General features: G+C 59.4%; 1 protein-coding gene across 3 annotated transcripts in view; it reads right to left on the bottom strand.

Annotated features, from left to right (window-relative positions):
* Col5a1 (collagen type V alpha 1 chain) overlaps nucleotides 1-15,319 on the bottom strand; it is a 121,534-nt gene that overhangs the window by 91,766 nt on the left and 14,449 nt on the right. For 2 of the 3 annotated variants that reach the window (XM_078048642.1, XM_078048643.1), the window contains exons 2-4: nucleotides 12,318-12,485; nucleotides 6,333-6,546; nucleotides 5,228-5,390 (exon numbers count right to left, since the gene is read on the bottom strand). In XM_078048642.1, the coding sequence (XP_077904768.1) occupies nucleotides 5,228-5,390; nucleotides 6,333-6,546; nucleotides 12,318-12,485 (545 nt within the window). Of the gene's footprint in view, nucleotides 1-2,506; nucleotides 2,570-5,227; nucleotides 5,391-6,332; nucleotides 6,547-12,317; nucleotides 12,486-15,319 lie in introns of those variants that run through there. The other variant, XM_078048644.1, reaches the window with a different exon arrangement.

Genomic DNA, 15,319 nt, shown 5'->3' with positions numbered 1-15,319 from the left:
CGCTACCTGCCCATCAGCCCGTGAGCCCCACTGGACTGAGAGCAGCCTGAGATGAGTGCCCACAGGCCATGTCCCCAGGTCTAGCACAGGCCTACAGGGAGGCCCTCAGCCAGCAAGCGACTGGCAGCAGGGTTCCTGGGAGCATCTACAGGCTCAGAGGGGTCACAGCCTGGGGAGCAGGACCTGGGGCTTGGACCTGGGTCTAAAGCCACACCCAGTGCCATCTCCCCAGGGACCTGGTTACCACCCACTCACGGTGGAGGATGGCACCCTGCTCATGGAAAGGAGTCCAGGCCTCCTCGGGAAGGCCAAGAAGGGCCTCCCCAGCAGAGGCCCCATTCCCTCCTGCCAGCACGGGATTCCAGGAAAGAACATGTCAGTGGAAAAGAGAGGCTCCTGGAAAACGGAATCAGGATTAGGTCAACCGCTTGGCTTGTCCCAGGCTACGGTGAGGCGGCAGGCAGGGGGACCGCTGGCCGCTTAGATCTGACACCATCCCTTTTCCAGCGGCACCCGAGGCTCACAGCGAGGGCTCGAGTTTACGGTCTGTTTGGTCCTGTTGCCCCTGAAACCATCAGCAGCTTAAAAGCACCCTGGCTCCCTGCCCAGAACTCGCTAGCTGGCCACCGGGCCATGCTCCTCACGGTGCAGCCCAGGAGGGTCCTTCCACCACAGGACCCTAAAGCTGAGGGCACAAGCCCTGCCTCACTCCCCACACCCCTTGCCCACCCTTCCCTTGGGAATGCTGGTGGCCCCAGGCCCACAGACCTGCTGGGGCTCAGGAGGGTGTCCGTGGTGGGTTGTCAGCAGCCCAGTAGCTCCATATCCTAACCCAGGCTTTGAGGGTGCTGGAGAGGGAGAGCTCAGCAGGTCAGAGCTACTGTCACAACAGGAGGACAGCTCGGAAGCCCCACCCCCCAAACAGCCTTCCAGCCCTTCCTGGAAGGTTCCAGGCCTCCAAAGTCCTCCTAGGCAGGGCCACGGAGCAGAGTGCCAAGGCCCAGACCAAGACCAGAGACCAGGCACCGCCAGGGCAACTGGGCCCACATGCTGGCTCGGCCCTGGATTCCACCCTGGCTGAAGAGGAGCATGTCGCGAGTCCCTTTCTGCTGCCGTATCAATGGGTGACCTCTGACAGTTACTCAGCCTGAGGTGCCAGCACCCAGCCATGCAAGGGCAGCAAGACCCCTGCTCCCAGGGCCATGAGGCCTGGCAAGAGGGCTCCGCCTGGCCTTACCCTCACCAGTTCATTCCCCAGGGGGTCTGGCCCAGAACTAGGTGGGCTGTGGCCACAGGGCTCCATCCTTGGAGAGCCAGGGTCCTCTTCTGAAGACGGTCTCGCAACACCACACTCAGGTTGAGCAGAAAGGCCAAGATAAAGACAGATGCCAGTTCCGGCCACCAAGAGCACAGGTCAGTGTGGCTCACTCGGCCCTCGAAGGGGCCGGCATTTTATAGTCTCCACACCACCCCACGACCCCACAAGCCCCACCACACCATTATACAGATGCAGACCCCGGGGTCAGAGTCTTCAGCACGGGAGGCAGAATGGAGGCTGTGGGCCCCGGAGCTGTCATCTCTTACATACTTGGCCTCCTCTCTGGCATCTCTCAGGGGACTGAAGCACCCACCTTGCCTTCACAGCTGGGCTGATCTCAGACTCAGCCAGATAGGCAGCCAGGGCCCAAGGAAGACAAGCTGTGGACACCTGCCAAGGCCACACACCTGGGCCCAGCACCTGTGCCAGGGAGCCCACTGTGCAGGGCCAATGAGCTAAAGCTGGACTCTGGCCAGACAGAGTGGCACATATCTGTAATCCCAATGACTCAGGAGGCTGAGGCAGGAGGGTCACGAGTTCAAGGCCAGCCTCAGCATCTCAGAGAGGCCCTAAGCAACTCAGGAAGACCCTGTCTCAAAATCAAAAGTAAAAAGGGCTGGAGACACAGCTCAGGGGTTAAGCACCCTTGGGTTCCATCCCCAGGGCCAAAAATAAATTAAAAAGTATAAAAATAAATCTGGGCTCTGCACTGCAGAAGAAGCATTCACCTCGGCCCTGAGAGTCTCTGTCCCCGGCTCTCTCCTTCCAGGACTTCATTTTGGACAAAGCCACCCATAAAAATCCCTGGGGCCCCAAACAAGCTCTCGGGTTCGGCAAGCCCCCATCTGAGGCAGCACGGGCACAGGGCTCAGCCAGCACCCTCCAGCACAGTGTTACCCCACCAGCCTGTTACCCCTGAACTCCCTGGTTGCCCAGAGCTCCGCAGACCCCAGGACAAGCTGGCTTGCAATGAGCAGAAGCCATATTACAGGGAAGACGGTGGCTGCAGGAAAAAGAGATTCTAGAAAGGCTAACTGGCTAAAATGGGAAGTGTCCTTATTGGGAGGCTTTTGGAAAGCCAAGAGTTAAACTCCCTTTTATTTCAAGAAAAATAAAAATTCAGTTTCACTTGTACCCAGGCCAAAGGCGGCCGAGACCACGAGGCCAGCTCGCCCGCCTCATCGTTACCGTGTTAAGTCCCGGTGCTGCGGCTCCGCTGCGCTCCACGGTCCTCATTAAGGAACACAGGTCCAATTTCCCGCTGCGAACCCAGCCAACAGCCAGGAAACCCAGGGCTGGGAAAACCGCCCTCAGACGTTCACAGCCTGTGGTCAGCGGGGCTCCCTCACAGAGGGAGGCAGCCCCTGGCACTCAATCACACTCCCACAACAGGAGGGCAGGGGTCGCCGGAGGCACGGAACCCAGGGTGCGTCTGTGGCCTGCCATTCCACCAGAGCTGCCGGGAGAGACCGGCCTGTTCCTTGGAAGAACAAACCCGAGGAGGAAGCTGGGTTCTTCTTTCAAGATCCGTTTGTTTTTGAATATTAAAAGTTGTTTTCACTCTGACAACACAAAGAGGGAAGCCACGGGATGCACGCTTCCTGGGTTGATTCCTGCACACGCCTCACACACACACAGGAAGGGCACAGCTACTGTCCTCCTCTCACAGATGGGGAAACTGGGTCTCAGGTTGGAGAACTCAGTGGCCCTCTCATGGCTGGGGCCCAGGCCGGCCCCCCTCACTCACTGCTCCCCCAGCCTCTACACCTTCACGCTTCCCAACATGCCCAGCGAGCTCAGGTTAGCAGCACCTGCGTCAGGGTCCCAATCATTTCTTAAAGTGAGAAAAAGGATTTCCTTGAAACTTTATAGTGAAGGCACACTAGGAGCACACACAGGCCCCAGAACAACAGCACACAGCGCAGAAACACTGGAGGTTGGCTCACACCCGATGCCTCCGCCCAGCCTCAGGGGGCTCCCAGAGGCGGATTCTGGTCGACAGATATAAGGACAGCAGCAGAAGCAGCCGCCTGGCTCCCAGGGCTGAGCAGAGCCGGAGTGCATGCCCCGTTGCTGTCAATCACACTGTGCAAAAATGTCCTGAAGCTCCCAGTGCCACTGCTTGGCCAGACCCCCCACCAGCCAAGAGGTAAAAACAGCCATGCAACCCCCATGCCACCTCTCAACACCAGCCCCCTGAACACCCCGGAGGCCACCGCCTAGCTGAGGACAGCCCCAGATGTCCTGCAGTTCATCCCAGGACAAGCCCGGTCGGAAGTCTCCCAGAGGGTGTGCCTCCATAACACACTTGATTTGTCATTGCTGGCCAGCCCCAAGAGCCCCTGGGCTGCTGCAGCCTGGAGGCCTGGCCCCCAGAAGGGCAGCTGGGTCTAGCAGGCCCGCCTCACACACGGCTCTGCCCTTGTCCTGGGGCCCATGCCACTGGTCACCCTGGACCACAGGGCTCTGTCCCACCTTCCTGCCAACTCTGGACAGCACCCAGAGCGTGAGAGCCGGCGTCATAAAGCACCTACTACCTGGGGGCCGTGCCTCTGACCCCATGTGATTCTAGCCAAGGTCTGGCAGCAGCCACAGCTACGTCTCCACTTCACAGAGGGAGAAGCTGAGAACAGGCCGCAGCCGAGGCCCACACCCGACACCTCAAGAGCTGAGTCCAGCCAGGGGCTCCTGGGCCAGCTGTCTGCTGACCTGGGCTCACTGTTGTGCTATGCTGTGGCATCACAGCAAGATGACGCTCCTCATGTGGGCAGTGGCAGGCTCCTCTCCTGTCCTCCCCTCCACCAACAGACACCGTCCACACGGGCATGGGCACAGACAGGAGCATGCACTGCCACACCTGCTCCTGCCCTCAGAGCCCCAGGACTGTCCACACCAGCTCTGGCTTGGAAGGCCCGAAGTCCTCGAAAAGACACTGCCCTGGACCCCACTCAGCCATGAGACTGCTGGACAGACCCAGGTGGGCACACATGCAGCTATGTGGGTGAGCAGGTTCAGAGAGTTTGCACTGGCTCTCGGGAATTTGGGGAACACCACCCCATTCTGTCCTGTCTCTGGGGCTCTGGGGCCCTGGGGAGGAAGTCCAGGGGCTGAGATAGCTCTCAGAGACCATCTAACCCAGAGGATCCAAACACACTCCAGCCATGGCGCCCTTGGTGCCTCCAAATCTCTGCAACACCAAGTCACGTAAAAAGAAAGGAGCCCAGCCCAGCAGAGGGGTTTGGTCCGTGACAGATTCCAAGTGCTGCCCCAGCCTGCTGGGGTGGCCTTGGGGTCCTGGGATCTGGACCTTCAGAGGTTCCACCTGATTCTGTGGCCCCCACCTGGACCTGAAAGACTCTGAACCAACCTGGCCAAGGGCAGGTTCCATGGCTACATCATGATGAACCCCAATCTAGGACTCCACACTGAGGTCAGGGCCCCACGGCTGGCGCTCAGCCTCTGGCCCTGTCTCTAAAGCATCCCCAGCAAAGCAGGCTCCACAGGCCACTGGAACCCTGAATGGAGCCAGCATATGCCAACCTGATCTCCCAGTGCACTCAGAGGGTGCTTCCGCTTCCCAGCATGGCCCCTGGACATCAGAAGGCAGCAGGCCGTGCCTCCAGAACCTCAGGTCCATCCAGCCAAGATGGGGTCCTGGAGATGCAATCAGGCCCTCAGGTGAGACAGTCACTGCTGTCCCCACATGGCCTGCACAGGCAGCCTGACTGGCCACCCTGCCTGCAGGGTACAGGCATCCCTTGGGGCTGCAACAGAGGCCTCAAAAACTGACCACACAGGAGGCCAGCCAGTCCCCAGCCACGAGACAGGCTCCCACGGCTCTAGTGAGGAGCTAGCACTTCACGGCACACACCCCAGGGGGCACGGGGACCACTGGACCCCCAAGCTTACCTCAAACACTTCCTCATCCAGGATTCGGGTACCAAACACGATAATGCCGTTGACATCCACCATGGGGTGGTCACTGCGGTCAAGGAACTTGGTGGTCTTCTTTTTACAGTCGAGGATCAAGGTGACATTTTTCTTGTGGACGCTGAGAGCAATTCTGTGCCACCTGCAAAGAAGCAACACAGGCTTTACCGCTTGTGTTGGGGGCTGTCCATGCAGAGTGCTCCAGGCCCAGAGCGCCCCTTCCCTCACTGTCACAGCAGGCTGCGGTTCAGCCTGTGGGGCCATAAGCTTGGGTAGGAATCCCTGTGCCTCCATGTGCCACCATGAGGTCAACTCAGCCCGAAGAGCCCCAAACCCTCCTCTCTCAGAGTTATCCAAACCCCCTAGGTTCCTGGGGCACCCGAGAGGGAGGAGCATGGAGAGCTCAGGGCAGGTGTGGAGGCTCCGAGCAGGCTGGCCTGCAGCACTGTCGCACCCCGCAGCAGAAGCCGCAGGGAGGCCGCAGTCCCAGTCACATGTTAGCATGAGAGTACCAGCCTCAGTGTGGCCACTGAACCCACGAGAAACCGCGGGCTGCTGCAGAGCCACTGCATCTGACAGGAGTGATGGGCCCAACAGATCTGCACACGAGTCCCAAGGAGAACACTGAGGTCACATCCCGAAGATCCTCCCAGGTTGTCACTCAGCCCCAGACACATCCACAAGGGCTGGCTGGCTTTCAAGCCACCAGGGTTGGTGTGCCGCCAACAGGATCTGGCAGGTCTCAACTGTGTTCTAGATCATGGCTCCACGACGAGGGTTTCAATGTCTGGGAAGGACACTGAAGCCCTTTCTGAAGGAGATGGTGTAATGACACAACCCCACATCCCTCTCATCCAGGAGGCCAGCATCTGATATAGTTAGTGGGTTTACAAGGGGAAATGAGGCCCAGGGAGGAGCCAGGACCCCCAAAGCCCTAGAGCATAAGCCAAGTCCACTCAGCCTCAGGTCTCTGAGCTCAGTGCCATCTCCTGCTAGTGACTGCACCCCTGCTGCAGCGCCCCAGCCAGCCAGCAGGTCAGGGAGCCTGCTCCCCACTCCAACAGGTCACCCCTGTGCCACTTACTTGCCATCCGACAGGTTGATGCCCCTGAAGAGGGGGTAGTCCTCCGGCCCAGGCTTCCCTGTGTGGTCCTCATAGAGGAAGACGGGAGAGCGGCCCATCTCCAGGCCCACCTGCTGAATGCCCTGCTCGTTGTAGATGGACACCAGGAAGGCCTGGCTGCCTTTCTTGGCTCTCACAGTGGTCAGGATGGAGAAGTCCTCAGGGAACGCAGACGCTGGAACAGAGGACAGAGTGAGAGAGCCGCCGGGAGCCCCCGCCCTGCCTCCCACGGCTGTGTGCAAACAGACGGACTCAGGGATCGGACACTGCTGCTGCCTGCGGTGCCAAACAGCCAGGGCTGCACAGCTGCCCTTCGACTGAACTGCTCCTGCGGCCCTTCAGTGCCACATGGCCAAGCTGCCCTCTACTTCAAACGCAAGCTCCTCCAGGAGGCCAACTGGTCCTCCAGCAGGCAGCCTCGGTGCCCTCTCCTTAGCTCCTGCACCTCGGGAACCTGTGGATAGATCCTAATTGGAACCTCCCAGACCATGAGCAGCCGCAGGCACATGCTGCCTCCGCATCTCTGTCCTCTGTAGTGTCTAAGCACACCCAGCATCCACCACGGAGGGGAAGTAGGGGGCTGGAGAAGGGACAGGCCATAGGCAGGGGCTGTAGCTGGAACTGTGCTTTTCCAGATTTCCTGGTTAATGTGCAAAACAAGGAGAAAATAGAAAGAAGTCAAAAGACTTCAAATCCAAAATTTAAATTTTCAAATACAAATCCCTACTATGTTGACAGGAGGAGATGTCCCTCATAACAGGAAGCAGAAGCAACCTGAGTTCATTAAGCCAGACCCAGAGGTCCCTGGGTGTCCAAACCCACTGGCTTCACTGCCTTGAGCCCGCAGCAGGCTGGGAATCTCGGCCTCCTCTCTGTCAACCCTGGAGAAGGAGCCAGAATGCCCTCGCTGGTGCAATCTGTAGTCCTGCTGAGAGCCCAGGGCTGCTGTACGGCACGCAGCTGGCTAATACATGGTGGAGTCAGCCGGAAGTGCCCCAGATCAGTGTGCCCAGACCCCACAGAGACAGCTGTGCACACTGAGGTGCCAGCAGGGACACTGGCTGAAAAAGAGGGATGAGGACCTGCCTGAGCCACCTCATCCTTCATTACACCAGAAAGGACAAGAGTCAGGCTTACAGGCTTGGAGCAGACCAGGCTCCACTGCCAGCCCCACCATTCTGTAGAAATGGAGCAGGTCAACCAGATGGCCCAGACGGCCAGAGGCCACTGCTGGGTGGCACAGCTGGACCAGCAGCAGCTCCAACACAAAGCTATCTGTGGGCTCCCTCTGCTGATGGAATAAGGCACTGCAGGTGTCCAGTGGTGGGGTAAGTGACATCAGAGGTGGTGGCCACACCCTAGTGTTCTAAGACTCCAGAGGGGGTGGAGGAGACCTGGCCTGCTGCAGCCTGCACTTCCACGCTAGGACACAGGCAGAGATCTCGTGAGAGGCCACAGCTACTCCAGTGAAACCAGCGGGGTCCTAAAGACTGGAATGAGATGGCACCTGGCGGGTGGAGGAGCCCGCCCAGAGGGTCTTGGATCCCTTGCTGCTGGTCCTCAGGCCTCTGGGATAGCAGGGGGGAGGCATCCACAAAGAGCCATACACACAGGTCCATCTGCTGAGTCCAGCGCCATGGCCCGCTACCCCAGGGCCCCTGGGCCACAGTGTTGGGGCAGCTCCAGTGGGTGGGTGACAGTGGCCAGTGAGGTCATCTTCAAAAGGCAGGTTTCACTGAGGAATGACTGAGGCTGACCCTCAACAACAAGGGAGAGATTCCACAGGTCACCAAACCACACAGCCACAGGCTCACACTGTTTCCATGAGAGGATTAGAGACTGTGCCCAGTGGCCAGGTGCCAAAATGCCCAACTAGCCAGGCCAGCAGCAGGTCCCAGGTCCAAAAGCAGGTGGGCCCCAAAGGCCAGGGGTCACCTTACCTGAAGCTAAGGGGTCACTGACCTTGTCCAGGGAGCCCTTAGCAATTGCAATCTGAGCTGGCAATGCCTTCACCCTCACTTCAGAGCCATCTTCTCCCATCCCACTCAGGACCCCTTGTCCCTGAGAGTCCGTCCTGTCTGGAGTGGGGAGGGGTGGCTGTCAGGGTCCACTGCTCCAGCATGATATACTGTGTAGGACCACGGACCTCATCCTGCCCAGCTCATTAAAATGCTGTTTCTCCATTTTAAAAATCTCTCCGGTAACAAATTTTCTCAGCTTAGATAAAACCTGAAAAGATAACTTATGTCTAACATTAATCTCTCTCCTGGCAAAATAACAATGGATTTATTGTCACTTTAAGACCGTCCATTCTCGTCACGACACAAGCCTGGCCGTCCACACTCTGATCTAGACCATCGGCAGCCTAGAAGTGGATCCCAAGGTTCCTACTGCATTTCTCCCAGAAACCCCAGCTGGGGGTGGACAGCAGAGGGCCAGGCCCTTCCTCACTGCAGGTCCTGCCTTCTTCAGCCAAGGCCCACAGCACCAGAGCATCTGAGGCATGCAGCAGGGACCTAACAGATGCTCTGCCACCGTGCCAATTGGCGTATTGATTGATGGTTTCACTTGAGCACATCACCAATAAGCACTGACTGGTCCCTACTAAGAGCCAGGCTCCAGGAAGACACAGTCAATGGACAGACGGTTCCCTGCCCTCAGGAAGGGACATCTCTACAAGGAAGGTACATCAGCAATCATCGAATAAGTCAACTGCATAACAGCAGGCTGATGGAGGAGGCTGGACAGAGTGATCTCAGGGTGTGGCCCACTGGACAGGTGGCCAGGACCTGGGAGCTGGAGCTTCAGTGGCTCATGAGCATTGGGAGGGCCACATGAAGGAACCTCTGCTTCTGTGTCCTCCTTCCAGATTTGGGCCCAAGGGGATAAGGGGCAGCCCTCTGCAGGGCCTGGCTCTACTGCCAGTCACTAACAGAGAGAGGATCAAAACCTGGTGCTGGCCTGTTCCGAGGACACTCCTGGGACCACAATGGGAGAGATGGCCTCCTATCTCAAGTAGATGCCAAGGGCAAGGCGTCCTCTCAGCCGGGTGGGACCTCAACTCCTATAGTATAGGGGAGCCAGACACAGGCCAGCCTTGGCCAGGAGGGACCCCAGCTCCTGCTGTATACGGGAGCCAGGGACAGGCCAGCTTCAGCCAGGAGACCCTAGCTCCTGCTGTATACGGGAGCCAGACACAGGCCAGCTTCAGCCAGGAGGGACCCCAGCTCCTACTGTATAGGGGAGCCAGACACAGGCCAGCCTTGGCTAGGAGGGACCCCAGCTCCTGCTGTATACGGGAGCCAGACACAGGCCAGCTTCAGCCAGGAGGGACCCCAGCTCCTGCTGTATACGGGAGCCAGACACAGGCCAGCTTCAGCCAGGAGGGACCCCAGCTCCTGCTGTATACGGGAGCCAGACACAGGCCAGCTTCAGCCAGGAGGGACCCCAGCTCCTGCTGTATAGGGGAGCTAGGGACAGGCTAGCCTTGGCCAGGAGGGACCCCAGTTCCTACCGTATAGGGGAGCCAGGGACAGGCCAGCCTCATCCAGCAGGAACCTCAGCTCCTACTGTACAGGGCTACCTGGACCACCACAAGGGGTGACAGACAAGCAGAACACCACAGGCCCTCTTGGGTCTGTCAACCCCCCCAAAGCAGGGTCCAGTTCTGCTTTAGTCCTTGAGCCAGTTCACCAGTGACACTGTGCAGTCCAACTGCCAGGAGCAGCTGACAGCGTGGCGTTGAGCCCTAGTGCAACAGACCTCAGGATCCTAATCAGTGGCCCAAGGAGGAGAGGGAGCTCCTAGCACTGGGGAGAAGAGCCAGTCCCCGGCCTGCCGCCTGCTAGATAGAGGCGCTGGTGACGCAGGGAGGGTGTTCCTTAGAAGTCAGCCTGGGACCTCGCCCACAGCCAGGAGAAGGTGGAATTCAAGGCCATCCGGGTCACTGTGCATCCCCAGAGACCAGAGTCAGGCATGAGGCACAGCTGTTGGGCAAGTGGACAGCTGTCTGGTCTGACTACCACAAGGGGGACACGGACAGGCTGTAAGTACCTGCATAGCTCAGCCACAGGCTCCCAGGACCAGCCACCAGGCCTGCTGAGGGGACCTGTGGTGGCTGGAAATAAGCCCCAGCCATGGGCTTCTCTGCCTCTCAGACACACACTCAGGGGTCCATGGCCCAGCCCTGGCTGCGGCCACCAGGGTAACCAGCCCTTCCCGTGCAGCCACCTACAGGCAGGGCCTCTGTCCCAGCCACGAGGCACTCTGGGAGACCACCCGAAATGGCTGGCACTAGAGCACGTCAGGGCCATGTGACCTCTACTTTGAGAGCTTCCGATCCTGATGCACCTTCCAAGTTCCTGCCAGCATGTCCCAAGGTCAGGGCACAGGATCATGGCCGCTTATTCAGAGGTCATGAGGAAGGACCAGGAATCCAGAAGGTGCTATCCACTGAGGTCCTCGAAGTCGGATTGCACTGATGGTCAGTGATGTCCCTCAAGACTGAACAGTGTTCCTCAACCTCAATGGTGTCCCTTGAACCCAATGGTATGCCTCCCAGGACTGAATGCTCGGGACCTTCAGAAGGGCCTCCATCCTCAGAAACTGCCCCTGAACATCCACCTGCCCTAGTGGGGACCACTCAACCTGACTATTACTAGTCAACCAAAAGTTGGCCAAAGCTCCTCTGCCAGGCCGGGAGCCCCCTCCCCACCCCCACAACTCGCCCCGGAAAGCCAACGTCACCCTGTGCTGCTGGGTAGGGGCACGACCTACAGCTCAGGTCACAGGGCCCCCGTCAGCCCCCTCTGGCCTCTGCCTGGGCCCAGTCTCCCAGGTCAGGACGTCTAAGCCTGGGGCCACGGGGCGGGACAGCAGGCACTGGGCAAAGACACAGTGAGCTCATGGCATGGCTCCTAAGGACACGCTCCCCACAGGCTCCACACCTTGGCAGAGCCACCAGATGAGCAGGCTCATCCTAAATGACCACTAGGTGAAGGCCCGGACTCCCAGGACAAACTCTAAAGTCACGATGGATTTCAGGAAGGCTGGGGGGAGCTGTGGGCACAGGGACAAGGAGAAAGGACCAAAAGAAGCAAAAGCCCAGCCGGCAAGAGTGTCCTTCAAGGACACAGTGGGGACCCGCAGTTAACAGTCACCACTGCTGTGAAAAACTGCCCCGACTCCCGTTCAAGGTCGGGGTCACATCCAGGCCACCAGAGAGATGGAGCACAGTCTCCTAATAACCATAAAACATCTCACAAGGTGACTTTATCTGCCATGGCCATTCCTCTCTCCCCTAAGTCAGGCCACCAGCACCGCCCTGAGGAGGGTGTCCATCACCCAGCCACTTACACCTGTCCAGATTAGACGGAGGGCTTAATTAACTCGCCTGGGAGGGGATGACATGACTGCCCCATCGCTGGTGACAGGGACAATGCGGAGGGCGCATGGCACAGCTAGTGAGGCTCCCCCCAGGGTATGTAATTAAAAGCAGAGATCTGGCGCTGGCAACAGATTCTCATTAAGGCCTCAGGCCGCTCGCTGGGAGTCACCATGTTTGATTCATGTATCTCTTAATGTCATTGTCCCCAATTAAGCTTCTGTCGGTAGCCGCTTCCCTTCCTGGGTCCCCACGCTTTCTCCTAGCCTCGTCCCCCGGGGCCATCCGTCTCCTTGGAGCACTGGAGACCTGGCAGCCTGTCTAGAGACCCACCTGCTGAGAAAGCAAAGGCCACAGATGAGGCCTCCCTGCCCAGCTCTGGTGGTGGACAGTGACGGTCACTCATGGCTGGCTATAATGCTTTCACTATCCTGAAATCAAACTGGGTCCACGAGCTGGGCTTCCAGGAAACCACGCTGGCCTCTGCGGACACCGGGCTTCCGCTGGACTCCCGGCTGGAGGCCTGAGTCCACAGGGTCCCCGCCCAGCCGCACGTCTCTTACCAGGGTACAGCTGCTTGGTGGGCGCACTGAGCTGGGCGTCTTTGGAGACTCGGTATGCGACATCTGGGCCTTTGGAAGATCGTCGTGTGGCGCAGAAACCTGTGGTCTTTGTTATCCCGTCAGGCAAGTTGTGAAAATCTAGAACCTTCAGGAGATCTGCCGGCTGAGCTGCAACGAGAGGGACTGGGGTCAGCAGAGAGGAAGAAGTGTGGCGGGAGCACTTGTAGGAGGGGCTCTGATGACTGCCCGTGCTGCACCCCCACAGACCTGACCGCAGCGCTGAGGGCCCAGCTCAGGACAGGGGGCCTGCTACAGCTTGTAGCCACAGCAGCAGCATACCTGGCTTGCCCCCTCTGACGGCTGCCATGGTCCCCATTTGTGCATGAGTGGCCCTGACTCCCAATCCTCATGTGGCCAGAGCTTCAGGAGCCTGCCTCTCAGTACACCCTCTCTTATGGTGGCACAGGAGGTGTGTTTGTCCCCAGACAGAAGCTGGGGGCTACAGAAGACCCACCGTGCCAGGACTACCCTCGTGGTGCTGTTTGATGCAATAGGAGCAATTGACAGCTCAAGAACTTGTTGAGTGACCCCAGAGGACCCACCCCTCCGAGTCTCCACTGCTATTGGCAAATTTTATCCCCTTGACCCATCAGCTGTCACCTCCCACCACAGCTTCCATCAGCCCAGAGACCATACACAGGAAGAGGAGCAGGACCCCACGTTCCTTCTGGAAGGTTCCTTCCCACCACCCTTCAGGGGCTGCTCAGGGATGGCAGAGGTCCTGAGGGCCTGCGAGAAGCTGACCCTCGGACCTGCAAAGCCAAGGGCTTCTGGAGAACTCCACATACCCCCAAACCACAGACGGCCTCCCTGTTACTAGAAGCTCGAGGCGCCCTGGGGGTTCAGGCAGAGAAAATAACTCCAACCTGCTGCAGAATGAGTGTGCCGCTGGGCACCACCCAGGGACTCAGAGACTCACGGCCAGCGCCCAGCTGGGTCCTCATGGGAGGGACTTGGAGCTCCTCTCCGTCCTGAAGCCATCTCCAGGCTGTTTCCAGAAAGGCAGCTGGTCACCCGGGCTGCGGATCCTGAGTCCCCCACCTATCTATGCCACTTCTGCAGCCCGGCTCCGCCGCATCCTGCCATCTGATCAAGGGATGCGGGGAACTATTAGGGGGCAGAAGGGGCTCAGCACGGACAGCCAGCACACTTGGTCCAAGGCGACCGCTACTTATTTCCAAGTCACTGGCTTCCGTGGCCTCTTTGATTTTCCTGGATGGCCCTCGGCCACGACCCAGGGCCCAGATTGACATGTGTGGCCGATCCCGCGTGTATCTGTGGCACCTCTGAGGCACTCAACATCGGAAACAAAGCCCTCACCGGGCACTCGGCCACCGGACAGCAGAAGCTGGGCTGAGCACAGGTGTCTGGCGAGGCCGAGTGGCCCAGTCCCAGGCCTGGACCCGGCCGTGGGAAGAAATGGCCGTGCCAGCCGCCAGCACACCTGCGGGGATGAGGCGCGCGGCCCCGTCATCTCCGGCACTCGGCTCCAAGGTTGGCAGTGGCCCGCGAAGGGATCAGGGATCCGGGCGGGGGTTCTGGACTCACATCAGAGCTGGGCCGAGATGCTTTTCCCAGACCTGGGGCTGCGAGTCTGTTCCCGCCATTGCCTAAGGCGGAGGCTGTCTCCAGCCCCTTCCTGGCCGTGGGTGCAGATCTGCTGCCACAGGAAACAAGGCCCCCAGCCTCCAGGCCCGGTGCCACCCTCCACGGCCAGCACCTTCCTGTGCCAGAGCACGCGAAATGTCAACTCTTAAACAAGCACGTCGGGCAGCACGGGCTCCTCCGGCTCCGCTTCCCACCCACACCCTGGGCCTCTGCTCAGGGGCAGTTTCTCTGTCAGGCTGAGAGCCCACCTGGAATCACACAGGCTCTGGGGACAGAGGACGTGGGTGAGAAGCCAGCACCCCCCAGGATCTTGGCTGGGGGGACCCGTGGGAGAAGCTGCAGGCACCAGCCAGGGTGGCCCAGTTCCCAGCACCTCAGGCTCCGCACCTGTGCCCCTCCTTTCTGTTTTTCCTCCATCAGCCCCAGGCATGGCCCCCCGGGGGCCAGGGAAGCTGGACACTCCGTCCATGGGTTTCCACTCGGTGCCGACACTCAATCTCGGAGTGCCCGCGTCCTCGGGACATCTCACGGAGGCCGTAAGCAGGGACTGCATGCCCAGACTGCAGCGGAAGGGACGCAGTGAGGCCGATGTAAGGAAGGAGAGGGCGAATGAGGAAGGGTCTGGAGACAAGGAGGGCAGGCACAGTGCCACCTCAGGGCCCAGACAGAGGAGACACACGGACAGACGAAGGGCAGGTGGACAGAGGAGGGAATCCATCCGTGAGCAAATAACAAGAGCAATGTGGCAAATCAGGTGGCAGAGGTGCCAGAGCCAGCTCTCAGGACTGGCCAGGATTGCCCTCAGGTGGCCGTGCCTCCGCTACCCACAAGGATGGCCATCCCCTCCCCAGCAGGCTCCTCCACTATCAGCCTAAAAGCCGGCCACCGCTCTACGCTCCTCCAGGGCTGGAGTTATCCAGCTCCGTGTCACCCTGGGGCCCGCCACCCCTCCTTTCACGGAAGTGGCCTCCAGAAGGATGGCGGCACACAGCACTGTCCTCCCCAGCTGCACTACAGTGGGCTACTGTGACCTCGAGGTGCGAGGCACAAGGACATGGTCCTGGACTCTACTGAAGGCCTGACACACAGGACCCTGCCCAGTAGGGAAGGACAGAGGGTCACAGGCAGCCTGGCATCATGCCCAAGGGCGGCTGCAGGGAGCCCAGCCCAGCAATGCCGGGCCCCTGCCCTCCCCTGCAAGAAGGGCTGCTGAGCACCTGCGCGGGCATCCAGCACCTCCCAGAGCTGATGAAATGAGACATCTACTTTGGGCAGGAACTTAAATTGGTTCCTGGTTCCTGGTCATTGGCTAGGACAAGACAGGACACCAAGGA

Source organism: Ictidomys tridecemlineatus, chromosome 4, assembly GCF_052094955.1.
Source record: "Ictidomys tridecemlineatus isolate mIctTri1 chromosome 4, mIctTri1.hap1, whole genome shotgun sequence".
Lineage (NCBI taxonomy): Eukaryota > Metazoa > Chordata > Mammalia > Rodentia > Sciuridae > Ictidomys > Ictidomys tridecemlineatus.
Note: the sequence above shows the minus strand (reverse complement) of the source record. Positions and strands in the feature narration are given on the sequence as shown.